This window comes from Carcharhinus amblyrhynchos, chromosome 2 (assembly GCF_965287045.1).
Source record: "Carcharhinus amblyrhynchos chromosome 2, sCarAmb.v2.hapA, whole genome shotgun sequence".
In the NCBI taxonomy this organism is placed as follows: Eukaryota; Metazoa; Chordata; class Chondrichthyes; order Carcharhiniformes; family Carcharhinidae; genus Carcharhinus; species Carcharhinus amblyrhynchos.
The window spans coordinates 96662109-96677722 of record NC_137325.1 but is presented as its reverse complement, the minus strand read 5'-3'; the positions used below and the strand labels follow the sequence as shown (position 1 = coordinate 96677722).

The window sequence follows — 15614 nt, the reverse complement described above, 5'->3', positions numbered from 1 at the left end:
AACGTGTAGACTTTGCACAGATAGTGACCCAAGCCGGGAATCAAATCCAGGTCCCAGGCACTGTGAGGTAGCAGTGCTAACTACTGTGCCAAAATGATGAGGTAACTTGAAGAAAAACTAGTTCTGCTGGTTGACAAGTGATTAACAAGGGTCATAAGTATCACTATAAGAATGAAGTTTTTTAAGGTTTATTTATTGGTGTCACAAGTAGGCTTACATTACACTGCAATGAAGTTACCGTGAAAATCCCCTAGTCGTCACACTCCAGCCCCTGTTTGGATACACTGAGGGAGAATTTAGCATAGCCAGTGCACCTAATCAGTGCGTCTCTCAGATTGTGGGAGGAAAGCGGAGCACCCGGAGAAAACCCACACAGACAATGTGCAGTCTCCGCACAATGACCAAAGTCAGAAATCAAACTCAGGTCCCTGGCAATGTGAGGCAGCAGTGCTAACTACTGTGCCACTCTCGTTAGCAGAATTAACAAAACAAAACAGGATATGGAAGGTCTCATGAGAAAAAATAGTGTAAGGATCACTATTTGAGAAAGAAAATATAACATGGTATGGGGAGAAGGGCAGGAGAATGGAACATGTATATAACTCTTTCAGAAACTTATCGTTATTTGCAGTAATATATAATTCTAAGTTTGAGTACTAAGTGTAGATTGAGTTGGTGGAATTTCACGCAATGTTCACCCAGAATATTCTAGAACTTCTATGTGAAAATTAAATGGTGTGGTAGGATCGATGATCAGGTTTAATTATGCATGGGCTGTGCAAACAGTAGGTAAAGTAAACCAAGTGGCTTTTTGTTATTTCAGACTTTATCATGCTTTCAGGAAGGTGGTTGTTCATTTGTAAATATGTCTTGTTGCCAAGTATAGATCAGTATATGAGGTAATGTCTATGAGGGATTTGTTGGCCGAAAGAAAAGTCGATGGGACAGACATTTCCCCCTACTTACCGGTGTCCATTGTTTGCCACCACCCCATTCCACAAGCCTATCCGCTGGCCTGGAACTGCAGGAGGGTGCGTGTTCTGAACTTGCAGCCACTGGCTAGATTTAACTGAGTATCAAGCTCATAGACTTGACAATCCTTTCTGAAGGATGGGTAACTAGTGCTCTCTGCCAGTGAACTGACTGAAAGTGAAAAATTGGGCCATATACGCATATATCACACTAATAATGTAATATCCCTTCGAAAAAGACAAATAATGAATAGAAGTGCAGGGGGTTTATGTTGGAACTACATAAAAGGTTAGTTAGTACACAGCTTGAGTACAGTGTGCAGTTCTGATCATCTCATTACATATGGGATGTACAGAGGAGCTTTGTGAAAATGTTACCAGGACTGGAAAATTGCAGCAATGAAGAAAGATTAGACAGGAGGTTGGGGTTGTTCTCCACAGCACAGAGGAGGTTGGAGGGAGGGCTGAGACATTCAAACTGGTTTGGGGCTTCGATAGAGTGGATGTGAAGAGCCTATTTACTTCAGCAGAGATCAGTGACGGAGATTTAAAGTGGTCGGTGGAAAGGTCGAATGGAAGATGAGGAAAAATATTTTCACCCAGAGAGTGCAAGGGTCTGGAACTCACTGCATGAAAGAGTAGTTGAGGCAGCAACACTGAACTTACTTAAAAGGTGTCTTGTTAAGCAACCTCCAGTGCTGTAACCTGCAGGCTATGGCCAAATGCTGGAAAGTGGGATTAGGCTAGGTGGCTCATTTTCTGCTGGAACAGACATGGTGGGAAAAGTGGCCTCTTTCTGTGCTGTAATCATTTGATCATTCCATGAATCTACTACATGTTATTGTTGTATTAGTTGCATTGTTAAGGTTGAGGATAAATGGTGGCACATGCATCGGTTCGATGCAACCGTAAATTAAGATAGTTCAAAGACTGTCTTGTTGCATGTCTTTTTGCAGCCTAGAGAAGCCCGCGTTTCGTGTTTACGTAGGTTGCGCAGGGTTACAGGCCGTTTTGTACTACCCAGCCCATGCTCCAGATTTCTCCCAGTGTATGAGGGTGTATGGTGAGGATAGAAGAGGATCTCCTTGTAAGCCTGTTACTAGGTCTCATGAAGGTGGCCATTGAAAGGTTCAGGCAGCGAGCAGTCTCTGGAGAGGGTGCATGCAGTGTCCGTTGGTATACATGAGGCCATCCTTGACCATTAGGCACTCTCGGGGCTGGAGTGCATCATCCACCCCAGGAATGATATTTTTTGTCAGATTACATATTTCCTTTTCTAAGTTTTATTTTTGTTGTAGCGCTTCATGAGGGCTAAAACCTTTATCTGTTATTTTATTGGCTTGTGGTTTTGTTCAAAAGAACATATATTATATATATATAAAGCTGGTCTATAGGATTCCAGAGGTTTCAGCCACTTTTTGATGAATTGAAGGGGCTGTTCCTCAATTTTTGGTTGGACTTTAGCCCCTGGAGCCATAAAATGGTCAATATGGGAAAGGCTGAGTTTCCCACCCCAGGCCCCTACCTCCGTGACAACAACAACCCCCCCCATCTTCCCCTCCACTGTGAAATTGTGCCTGAGTCAGGGCTGGCAGGATCCTAGAGGAATCCAGTCCATGCAATTTTACTCTCAAACATCCCTCACATCTGCTCCACAGCCTCAGAACCCACCTGGAGGGAGCGTGGAATTCTGCCTGTTGTGTGCAGAGCAAATAGAAAATGTATAAACTGCAGAAATGCATGTTTCCAGCAGACAGATGGTCCCTGATGATTAACCTGCAAATAGGCATCAGCAGTTCTTGGTCATCTCCTAATATGATCTTAAATCAGAATAATGAATATAGTTTTCACTGTCCTTTTTCACAATCCTACAGAATTCCTACAGTACAGAGGAAGGCCATTCAGCCCAGGAAGGATGCTCCCTCCTTATATTCTTGTTCTTTAAATCAAGAAATAATGGACAAATAATATATTTATATCCAATGTGCATCACTTTGACATTTGTTTGTAAAATAGAAAAAAATGGTTTGTCAAACACTTCTCCAAGGCAGCACTCCTTAAGATTTGTTTCACTGTGTTGTGACCATAAAGTGCAATGAACTGTAAATTGATCATCAGTGCTAAATGTCATTCATCTTCAGTTCTGCAATTATGCTAATTTGTGAGTGATGTTTGATGTGAACTTTATGATTATTTCTCAGATCTCAAATATTTCAAAATTCACAACTGCTGACTCTACTCTTTGGAATAAGCTGAAGTGAATTTCTTGACAGATATCATGTGTTCATATACTTATCAGTCCTTTTGTTTGTCTTGGTCAGGTTTTCAAGCTGTTGGTCTGAAGAAAGGGATGTTCTTTAATCCTGACCCTTACCTGAAGATTTCCATCCAGCCAGGGAAACACAGCATCTTCCCTGTTTTACCACACCATGGGCAAGAGAAACGCACTGGGATTATTTTTAATACCATCAACCCTGTCTGGCAGAGAGAGGTAGGCAGAGGGAGATATGTAACAGAAGATGTAGGGGTGAGGGATAGGATGGACATTTTTCATAAACAAAACCAATCATTCTATAAACAGAACCAAGATCTTGGAAGATTTGGTGATTCATTACAGTTTGATGAAATGTCAGGAGACCAGTTTGGAGTGGAGGAAACTGCAGTGACTGAACAATGTTGCCACACTGCCTCGAGTAATCTATCAGACACTCCTAGTTCTTAGCAGTAAAAATGCCAGCATTACCTTGTACTATCAAGTGGTGATGACGAGATAAGTCTTGCCTCCGCCATTATTGATAATACTGTTATTGACAGCATGAATGTTAGAGAATAGATGTTTTAGAAGGAAGTAATTCAATTGATGAAACCAGTCAGAAACACAGCAAAACTACAGCAGCATGTCAATATCAGTGGCACCTCAAGATTATATTACACCCTTAAATTATGATGTTTTCCCAGCTTTTTCTCTCCAGTGATTATGATTGTTTTAGGTTCTTCCCTCCGTTTTGTCTCTTGATTTTCTATTATTCTTGGGATGTGTTTTGTGTTTTCTACCATGAAGACCAATACAAAATACTTGCTCAAATTGTGCCATTTCCATGTTTCCTATTATTAATTCCCCAGTTGCACTCTCTAAGGGACCAATGTTTACTTTAGTTATTCTTTTCCTCTTTATATATTTGTGGAAGCTTTTACTATCTGTTTTCAGGCTTCTTGCTTGTTTTCTCCCATACTCTAATTTTTCCCTTTTTTATTGGTCATCTTTTGGTGGTTTTGTCTGGCCCACATTAATCTTTGCATTTTATTTTGTTCCTTCATGTCTGTCTGTGTTCCTGGAAAGACCAGTATTTGTTGCCCATCCATAACTGCTTTCAATAAAGTGGTAGGGAACCAGCTTCTGGAAATGCTACAGCCAATCTATTGCAGGTACAACCACAGTGCTGTGTGACAGCGAAGGAATGTTGATATCTTTCCAAATCAAGATGGTGTCCGGCTTGGCGAGGAACTTGAAGGTGGTGGTGTTTCCATGCACTTGCTGCCTTTGCCCATGTAGGTGGTAGAGTTTGCAGGTTTAGAAGATGTTGTTGAAGACACCTTGGTGAGTTGCTATAGTACATATTGTAGATGGTACACATTACTGCCATTGTGTGTCTGTGGTGGAAGGATTGAATCTTCAAGCTGGTGAATGGGGTGTCAAGTAATCAAATAAGCTGGTTTAACCTAAGTGGTGTCGCGTTTCTTGAGTGTTGTTGAAGTTGCTCTCATCCTGGCAACTAGAGAGTATTCTTCCTTACTCCTGACTTGTAACTTGTAGATGGTGGAAAGGCTTTGGGCAGTCAGTTTGAGTTACTTGTATCATACCAGTAAAGGCATGTCTTACCTTAATGTTTAAATAATCAACTTTTTTGGAACTGACTTTTAAAATGTTGCAAAGAATGGCCATTGAAAGTCACCTGAATTGATCTGTAGATTTATACAACCACATTGTCATAGAGTCATAGAGGTTTACAGCATGGAAACAGGCCCTTCAGCCCAACTTTTCCATGCTGCCCCTTTTTAACTCCTAAGCTAGTCCCAATTGCCCACATTTGGCCCATATCCCTCTATATCCATCTTACCCATATAATTGTCCAAATGCTTTTAAAAAGACAAAATTGTATCCGCCTCTACTACTACCTCTGGCAGCTTGTTCCAGACACTCACCATCCTTTGTGTGAAAAAATTGACCCTCTGAACCCTTTTGTATCTCGCACCTTAAACCTATGTCCTCTAGTTTCAGACTCCCTAACCTTTGGAAAAAGATATTGACTATCTAGCTAATGTATGCCCCTCATTATTTTATAGACCTCTATAAGATCACCCCTAAACCTCCTACGTTCCTGAAAAAAGAGTCCCAGTCTATCCAGCCTCCCCTTATAACCCAAACCATCAAGTCTAGGTAGCATCCTAGTCAATCTTTTCTGCACTCTTTCTAGTTTAATAATATCCTTTCTATAATAGGATGACCAGAACTGTACACAGTATTCCAAGTGTGGCCTTACAAATGTCTTGTACAGCTTCAACAAGATGTCCCAATGCCTGTATTCAATATTCTGACCATTGAAACCAAGCATGCCAAATGCCTTCTTCACCAGTCTGTCCACCTGTGGCTTCACTTTTAATGAGCTGTGAACATGTATCCCTTGATCCCTTTGTTCTATAACTCTCCCCTACGCCCTACCATTAACTGAGTATGTCCTGCCCTGGTTTCATTACCCAAAATGCATCACCTTGCATTTATCTAAATTAAACTCCATCGGCCATTCATCAGTCCACTGGTCCAATTGATCAAGATTCCGTTGCAATCCAAGATAACCTTCTTCACTGTCCACTATACCACCAATCTTGGTGTCATCTGCAAACTTACTAACCATGCCTACTAAATTCTCATCCAAATCATTAACATAAATGACAAATAATAGTCGACCCAGCACCGATCCCTGAGGCACACCACTGGTCACAGGCCTCCAGTTTGAAAAACAACCTTCTACAACCACCCTGTCTTCTGTCATCAAGCCAATTTTGTATCCATTTGGCTACCGCGCCCTGGATCCCTTGAGATTTAACCTTATGGAACAACCTACCATGTGGTACCTTGACAAAGGCTTTGTTAAAGTCCACATGGACCACATTGACTGCACTGCCCTCATCTACCTTCTTGGTTACCCCTTCAAAAAACTCAATCAAATTTGTGAGACATGATTTTGTCACATAAGGACACATTCCAGACTAAGAAGTATCGCTATTCATCTCCAGAAACCATCCAAAAGGTTTTCCTGACTTGAATAAGTCATTCTGAAACCAAGGCAATGATCGTCTTAAACTCCTGGGTGAATGTCAATAAACAGTAGCCCAGGTTATGGTTAATCCACTGATTAAAAGGGAAATGTGAGAAACCACATGGGTAAGGCAGCCATGTTTAAGTGCTGTCTGCATGGCACAATAATAACAACTGCAGAAAAAGCTGCAGCATTTGTTCCTTAGGATCTGGAGACTGCAATATTGTAAGACCTCCAAGCTTGTTCCTTTTCAAGTCCACTAATGCAGAAAACCAGCATCCTGGCAACAAGATTACCAGTGTTTAACTTTATGAGCTGCAGGAAGTCCATCTCTTCAAGACAATCCTGCAGTGCTTCTGGTATTCAACTTCATCTATATACTAAACTTGACGGATGAAAAACATCTTTTTCACTAGGCCTGCACCATGTTTTACAAGGTGAACCAATCTCATGAATTATGAACTGTTCTTTTGTTTATAACTTGCAAATATGCACTATTCTCTTTAACTAAAATTTCCGTGTGTGTGTGTGTGGGATGGGGTGGGGTGGGGTGGGGGGGAGGGGAGTTATGTGTGTGAGTAAATGATTAGCCTTAGATTTTCGGAGTGAACATGTGAATAAATTATCCTTTTTATTTTAAACTTACGAAAAGCCCGCTGCTGCTTATTCAAACTGTTTACGCTCTGAGGTGAAGAAATGCGAACCTCTTCCTTTTAAAAAAAATACACTGACATGGAAGGTAAGAGAAGGGAACATGAGGTTTCAGTTCCCTCTCATCCCTGTCTGTAACATTTGCCACAGAATTCTCAATCTCTGTTCTTCTTCTGTAGCCACAATATTTATATGGCTGCTCCAGTTTAGTTTCTGCCAATTTTCTTGGTCCAGATATTGACAAAAGAACTGAACTGGTGAGGTCAGAATGAGTATCGTCAACATCAAGGTAACATTTAACCAAGTGAATCCCATCAAAACTGTAGTCAATAGGAATTAGGGGGAAAACTCTCCAGTGGTTAGAAGTCACACCCAGCGCAAAGGAAGATAGTTATAGTTGTTGGGGGTCAATTTTCAGTGATGGTAATGACATTGAATATCAAGGGCGGTGGTTAGATTCTCTCTTGTTGGAGATAGTCATTGCCTGGCACTTACGTGGCACAAATATTACTTGCCACTTGTCAGCCCAACCTTATATACTGTCCAAGTCTTGCTGCATTTGGATATGGACTGCTCCAGTATCTGAGGAGTCAGGAATGGTACTAAACATTGTGCAGTCATTAGCGAACATCCCCACTTCTAACATTATGATGGAAGGAAGCATAATCTTCATTTCCATGTTTAATTGTGCATGTGAAGACACCAGACTTTTCTCTCCAATTTACGTGATAATAATGATGATCACTATTCATTGCACCATTATTCTTATCATAAAGTCTGGTCCATTAGAAGTTCAATTTTATTTAACAGCAGCAGAAAGGCAAGAAAATAAGACTCCAAATACATACAATAGTGTTTCTTCACCATGGGGTTGATTTTCACAGAATTTCAGTGTTGGTATATATCCTTAAGTGGGCAAAATGCATGATGCAATTTTCAATACACCACACACTCACACTCCACATACACATTGGAAATGACAATGCCTGATATCTGTCCCTCCTCAATGCAGGGATACTAGGTCATTATTCAGATCCTGCCTAAGATTAACTAATACATCACAGACAGGGGATCAAAGCTGGACAACAAACACCATATGAACTACACCGCACCATGGGATGAATAATGAATGATTGGAGCCCATCTCTTCAATTGTGTACTTTCACTTTGATTGAAGCTACTAATCTCAATTAGAAACAAAGGAGGAGATCTTGATCCCACATTCACCATCCGTGCTAATGCTGACAGGGTCTCATGTTTCTCTGATAAACACACCGGTTTTCTCATCAGAAACAAGATTTTGCTCTAATTGTTCATAGCAATATCTGGGTCCTGCTAATAGTAGATAATTGCAGTTGGTTGGTAAAGTTTCTCTGTAACTGGGAAATTATTGACCTTCTGCCTCTTTTGAGGAAAATTATTTTCAGGATGATACAAATTTACACATATCACACATGAACCACCATAGATGTGCCTGGAAACAATTTTATATAAATATCATCTCAAGGTTTTACGTGGAGGATGAATTGTCTTATGGTAATCATGTAATGTGCAGTGACTTACCAGGGCTACTGATCAGGGGGATTGAATCAGTGAAGTGTGCTATTATTACATGGGAGTTTTATCTGATATTTTGGGGATTGGGACTCTTCAGTTTGCTGTAAGGACAGTAAATTAGTGGCCTAGTTATTTCTATGTTCATAAATGAGCAGAGTTTAATTTAAAATCATTCCTTTACCTTTACTTGATTTTTATTATTCGCTTTGACATAAGGCGGATAATATGCAAAAGCTGAGAAGGTAAAATTGCCATAGCCCCAGATGACCATAGGCTGTTCTCCTCTTTGAGGAGGAGAGCCAGCTGGTGGTGATTTAACTTGAGGATGTCCACACCTCAAGCACAGGACAAGGTTGAGAAGGCAGGCCTTCATGAATAACTTTGATTGTTATAGGAATTGAACCTGTGCTGTTGGAATCAATCTGCATCATGAACCAGCCATCTAAGCTAACCAACACCCCAGGTTGGAAGTAGGTATCTGTGTGCTATTTTTCTAGCTAGTATGAGCCACTAGTAAACAAAGCAATATTGGGAACAGCTCCATAGCTCAGAGCACCCAGACGATAACTTTCCATCTATTAAATTGGCGGGAAGGAACATCACATCCTGTCCATCCACAATAACTTGTGCTATGCAATAATAAGGACTACTCCCCAATATTCATATATGAAGTGTTACTGAACAGCATTCTTGAGAACTACAGCGAAATTACTGAATCTTACGTTATTTTCCATGTGCAACACTATTTTCTATCTAGTAAAGTCTTGTACCTACTGTCAAGAACACTAATACTCATGATCCAAGGCTTGAAACACATATTGTTGTCTGCTCGGATGTCCTTAAAGATTCTTTCCAAGCTTAATAAATAATACATGAATGCTACATCATCTTATCATGTCTGCGCCTACAAAGCAATGTAAATCTGATCTTCAGACTGAAACGAAAATGCCAGATATTTACAAAGCAGTTGTGGATGCTGCAGCACAACTTTACCCTCAAGACAGGAATCTTCATATTCAGAGTTGACTCATCTACAGACTTTTATGCTGTAAATAATTTACACTTCTCTTTGGATCTTTAACCATAAAAAATTTTTTTTTAACACTTGAATTATTTCACAACACTGTGAAACTATTGTAAAAAGAAGTGCCTAGCCATATTGATATATTTTTGATATTCCGTCACAATGTCAAACAAGGAGGCTTGAGCCTATTTTGGATTCATGCGGAGGGCATACTTAGGAAGTGGGCAATGTATACGACTTACAGGGTGCATTAGAAATTTAGGCTGGACCATTTGTTAAACTTTGCAAGCACCATGAAGTTTACATGTTAATCTTTTTCTCTCTATCTCGCTCTCTTGCAGCAGCACAGTTTTGTCTCTCTCCCTACGGATGTTCTTGAAATTGAGGTCAAGGACAAGTTTGCAAAGAGTCGTCCAATTATAAAGCGCTTTCTAGGAAAGCTATCAATGCCAGTACAACGATTATTGGAAAGGCACGCAATTGGGTAAGCCTTTGAATAGAACTGTTTATTTTTCCTCTGTTGAAGAACATACTCTCATATCATGTAGAGTAAATGTCTCAGTTTTGTGGCAGGGAAAGCCAATTCAATCTATGGAATTACATTGTTAAATATTGATTTTTTTTAAAGTAAATCTAGGAAATCAGAAATAAAGTGGATGAAGCTGGAAAATGTGGTAAGTAAACCAAAACAGAAAATAACCGATGAAGAATCCCAATGAGCCTTCATTATAAGCCTGCTTCTCTTTTTCAGAGGTTGGCGGATCTGTCATATATTTGCACAATGTTTGCTGAAGCTGCTGGTCAGAACACAATACTTTCAGAAGATGCCAAAATATAGTCGATTGCTATCTATGTTTATATCCCAATGCTTGTGAGAAAATCTTCTACCTCGAACCTGTTCCACCTTTCAGATCGTGGCTGATCTGATTGTAACCTCAGCTTCGCATTCTCGCCAACCCCAATAATATTTCACCCCTTTTCTTATCATGAATTTATCTGGCTTTGCTGTAAAAATACTTAAAGCCTTTGCTTCCACTGTCTTTTGAGGAAGGAAGCTTCAAAGACTAATGACCGTCTGAGAGAAAAAAATCTCCTTAGCTCTGCCTTAAATGGACGACAGCTGATTTTTAAACAACATCCCCCTAGTTCTAGATTCTCCCACAAGAGGGAACATGCTTTTCACATCCACCCTGTCCAGATCCCTCAGGACTGAAATCACCACTTATTCTTCTAAACTCCAATGGATAGAAGCCTCACCAACCTTTCCTCATATGATAACTCACCCATTCCAGGTATTGATCTAGTAAACCTTCTTTGCAGTGTTCATTAAATATATTCAAGGCATTTTATAGATTAGTAGGGAACCAGGGAACAGGCTATTTTAGAACTGGTATTGTGCAATGAGACAAAGTTAATTAAAAACGTTGTCGTCAAGAAGTCTCTGGGAAATATGATCATAATATGTTTGAATTTTATATTGAGTTTGAAAGCAATTTAATTTAATTCAAGACTGGGGTCATAAATCTGAACAAAGCAAAAAAACGAGGACTGAGTTAGTTAAGGTAAATTGGGAAATCACATTAAATATACGATAGCGGAAGGGCAATGGCAAACATTTAAAGAGATAATTCATAATTTGCAAGAAATGTATATTTCCTTCAGGAATTAAAAATCTATGTGTAATGTGGGCCAATCTTGGTTCATGCAAAGCTAAATATAGTCATTAGATTAAAGGAAGATTAAAGCTGGAATTCCCGGGCTCTTCTCGCTGGTGGGATGTTCTGGTTCCAATGACAGCACACTCCTGCTGTGGGTTCCCCAACATTGGAAATCTCATTGGCAACGTTGGGACCAGAGGCAGCGAACGCAGCGTGCCTCCCACCACAAGAAACATGCTGCAGGGACGCCAGAGATTCCCCCCTGAATGTTGCCGACGAGGGAAGTAAACCTAAGGATTGGATTGACTTTTGAGTTCAATAAATGACAACCAAGAAATTTATAAATAGAGAGATGAAGGTAAACTAGCAAAAACAGGTTGTAAAGGTTTCTGGCAGAATGTAAAAAGCTAGTGAAAGTAAATGTGGCTTCCTTACAGGCAGGGCAGGAGCAATTATTGTGGGGAATCTGTTTACCATGGATTTAAATAGATTAAATTTGCTAACACAGCAAAACGCCTTACTTTCCAGGTTTGTCATATGTCCCCACCCACACTACCAGTTTGTCGTTACGCTGGCTGAAATTATTACACATTTCCAAAAATGGAAACCAGCCATGAGAACCATACCAGGGGCCTGGATATAAGTGTCCCCAGCACTCTGGCACTGCCTCCTGGCTTGGATGCTCTTTATGTAGAGATGCTGGCATTGGACTGGGGTACATAGAACATAGAACACTACAGCACAAACAGGCCCTTCGGCCCACGAGTTGTGCTGATCACATCAACACCTACCAATCCATAGACCTATCTATAACCCCCAATCCCACTAAATCCCATATACTCATCCAGAAGTCTTTTAAAAGACCCCAGCAAGTTCGCCTCCACCACCACTGACGGCAGCCGATTCCATTCACTCACCACCCTCTGAGTGAAAAACATACCCCTAACATCCTTCTGTACTTGCCTCCCCTCACCTTAAATCTGTGTCCTCTCGTAGCGATCATTTCAACCCGGGGAAATAGCCTCTGAGAATCCACCCTATCTATTCCTCTCATCATTTTATAAACCTCTATCAGGTCGCCTCTCAACCTTCGTCTCTCCAGGGAGAAGAGTCTCAGCTCCCTCAACCTATCTTCATAAGGCATGCCTCCCAATCCAGGCAACATCCTTGTAAATCTCCTCTGTACCCTTTCAATAGCTTCTACGTCCTTCCTATAGTGAGGCGACCAGAACTGCGCACAATACTCCATGTGAGGCCTGACAAGAGTCTTATAAAGTTGCAGCATTACCTCCCGACTCCTAAACTCAATCCCTTGATTAATGAAGGCCAGTACACCATACGCCTTCTTGACCACCTCCTCCACCTGCAAGGCCGATTTAAGAGTCCTGTGGACCCGGACCCCAAGATCCTTCTGCTCTTCAACACTACTAAGACTCCTGCCCTTGATAGTGTACTTGTTCATCCCATTGGTCCTGCCAAAATGGACGACTACACATTTATCCGCGTTGAAGTCCATCTGCCACTTCTCCGCCCAGTCCTGCATCCTATTTATGTCCTGCTGCAACTTCTGACATCCTTCCAGACCATCCACTACACCACCGACCTTCGTGTCATCGGCGAACTTACTAACCCATCCCTCCACTTCCTCATCTAGGTCATTTATGAAAATGACAAACAGCAAGGGTCCTAGAACAGATCCCTGGGGTACTCCATTGGTGACTGACCTCCATGCAGAAAAAGACCCATCCACAACCACTCTCTGCCTTCTGCAGGCAAGCCAGTTCTGGATCCACAAGGCCAAAGCCCCTTGGATCCCATGCCCTCTCACCTTCTCAAGAAGTCTTGCATGGGGGACCTTATCAAACGCCTTGCTGAAGTCCATGTACACCACGTCCACTGCACTTCCTTCGTCAATGTGTTCAGTCACATTTTCGAAGAACTCACAACACCAGGTTAGTAAACTGGTTGGAGTCTAACCTGGTGTTGTGAGACTTCTTACTTGGATGCTCTTTCGCAGAGTGGGTGCAGACTCAATAGGCCGAATGGTCTCCCTTTGCACTGTAGGGATTCTAAGATCTTACAGAATTCCCTGTATTATAGAATAGTTCCCACAGATTGATAGGTGGAAAATTTAACACTACTACTCAGGAAGGGAGGAAGAGAGAAAATAGCCAACTATAGTAGTCTGAAATCAGTTGTAGGGAAAACGTTTGAAACAATTACTTAGGCTATAGTGACAGGGCATTTCGAAAATCATATGATTGCACATAGTCAACATGGTTTTAAAGTTGAAAGTTTAAAGTTTTAAAAATGTATTTATTAGTGTCACAAGTAGGCTACATTAACACTGCAATGAAGATATTGTGAAAATCCCCTATGGATGTATGAAATGGAAATGTTTGGCAAATTTGTTTTAAGTTTTTTGGGTATGGTAGATAAGGTGTTGATATTGGGCTCATGGTTTTGGACTAATATGTTTATTATGTTAAGAAGTCTTCCAACATCAGGTTAAAGTCCCATAGGTTTCTTTGGAATCGCAAGCTTTCGGAGCACTGCTTCTTCATCAGGTGAGTGGAGCAATGCTCCAAAAGCTTGTGATTCCAGATAAACCTGTTGGACTTTAGTGAGACTTCTTACTGTGCCCACCCCAGTCCAGCGCCGGCATCTCCACCTCATATTTAAAATAGAACATAGAGCACTACAGCACAAACAGGCCCTTCGGCCCACAAGTTGCGCCGATCATATCCATACCTACCAGGCCTACCTATAACTCTCAATCCCATTAAATCTCATCCAGAAGTCTCTTAAAAGACCCCAGCGAGTTCGCCTCTACCACCACAACGGCAGCCGATTCCATTCACTCACCACCCTCTGAGTGAAAAACTTACCCCTGACATCTCCTCTGTACCTGCTCCCCAGCACCTTAAACCTGTGTCCTCTCGTAGCGACCATTTCAGCCCTGGGAACTAGCCTCCAAGAATCCACCCTATCTATCCCTCTCAAAATCTTATAAACCTCTATCAGGTCGCCTCTCAACCTTCGTCTCTCCAGGGAGAAGAGACCTAGCTCCCTCAACCTATCCTCATAAGGCATGCCACCCAATCCAGGCAACATCCTTGTAAAATTTAGCATGTGTTGTGGATGTGTTAACAGACAGAAAATAGACAGCAGGAACAGTTAACTTTGGCAGGTTCTGTGGAAGAGTGGATTACTGTTCTATGGTTGGGATTCAACTATTCACAATTTATATCAATGACTTAAGAAGGAGGCTGGGTGGCCTGGTGGCAGAGTGGTTAGCACTGCTGCCTTACAGCTCCAGGGACTGGGGTTCAATTCCCGGCTTGGTTCACTGTCTGTGTGGAGTTTGCACATTCTCCCCGTGTCTTCATGGGTTTCCTCCCGCTGCTCCAGTTTCCTTCCACAGTCCAAAGATGTGTAGGTTTAGTTGATTGGCATGCTAAATTACCCTTTAGTGTCACGGGATGTGCAGATAAGAGGGATTAACACGTTAAATATGTGGAGTTAGGACCTGGGTAGGATTATTGCCAATGCAGCCTTGATGGGCCGAATGGCCTCCTCCTTCAGTGGAGGAATTCTATGAAATTCTTTGATTGAATATAATGTGTGTAGGTTTTCTGATAGTACAAAGTTACTTGGGAAAGGAAGCTCTAAGGAGAACAGAAGAAAGCTGCAAAGGGATAGGGACAAGTTTAGTGAGTGGTCAAGAACGTGACAGTTGGAATATAATGTGGTAAATGTGGCATTGTCTACTTTGGTAGGAAAAATGGAAGAGCAAAGTGTTTTTAAGTGGTGGCTGACTGGGAAATGTTGGTATTCAAGCAGCCCAAGAAGGATCACTCGACTGGTTTCTGAGATGAAGGGATTATCTCATTGAGATTGAGTCAACCAAGCCCAAATTCCCTAGAATTTAGAAGAATGGGAGGTGATCTCATTAAAACGTATTAAGGGGCTTGACAGGGTAGATGTCTCCCCTGGCTAGGGAGGCTAGAACAGGAGAAATCTCAGTCACAGAATAAGAGGTTGGCTATTGAGGACTGAGATGAGGAGAAACTTCTTCATTCAAAGGGTTTGAATGTTTTGAATCATCTACCATCGAGAACTGTACGAGCTCAATCATTGAGTATATTCAAGACAGAGACCAATGGATCAATTTTTGTGTATTCAGGAAATTGAAGGATATTCGGATGCTGTGGGAAATTAGGCTCAAATATTCAGGGTGGCAATTGATCGGTGCGGTCATCTGGAGGGTCAATGGGAACACATCCCCACTGCCTCTGACGGCTCACTGCCATTTCACACTCTAATGAGCATTGATTAGCAGCTGGCAGGACTTCAATGTGCACTTGGAAGGAAGTTCTGCCCCAAAGAGCTGTTGGCCAATCAGATTGGCCTACATCTCTCCAGCCCATCCAGA

At 41.5% G+C, this 15614-nt stretch overlaps 1 protein-coding gene across 3 annotated transcripts in view; it reads left to right on the top strand.

The window, feature by feature from the left end:
- Positions 1 to 15614, top strand: part of LOC145356680 (E3 ubiquitin-protein ligase HECW1-like) — a 434978-nt gene that overhangs the window by 222687 nt on the left and 196677 nt on the right. For all 3 annotated transcript variants that reach the window (XM_080209562.1, XM_080209572.1, XM_080209579.1), the window contains 2 exons: positions 3293 to 3462; positions 9863 to 10005. In XM_080209562.1, coding sequence (XP_080065688.1) covers positions 3293 to 3462; positions 9863 to 10005 — 313 coding nt within the window. The remainder of the gene's footprint in view (positions 1 to 3292; positions 3463 to 9862; positions 10006 to 15614) is intronic.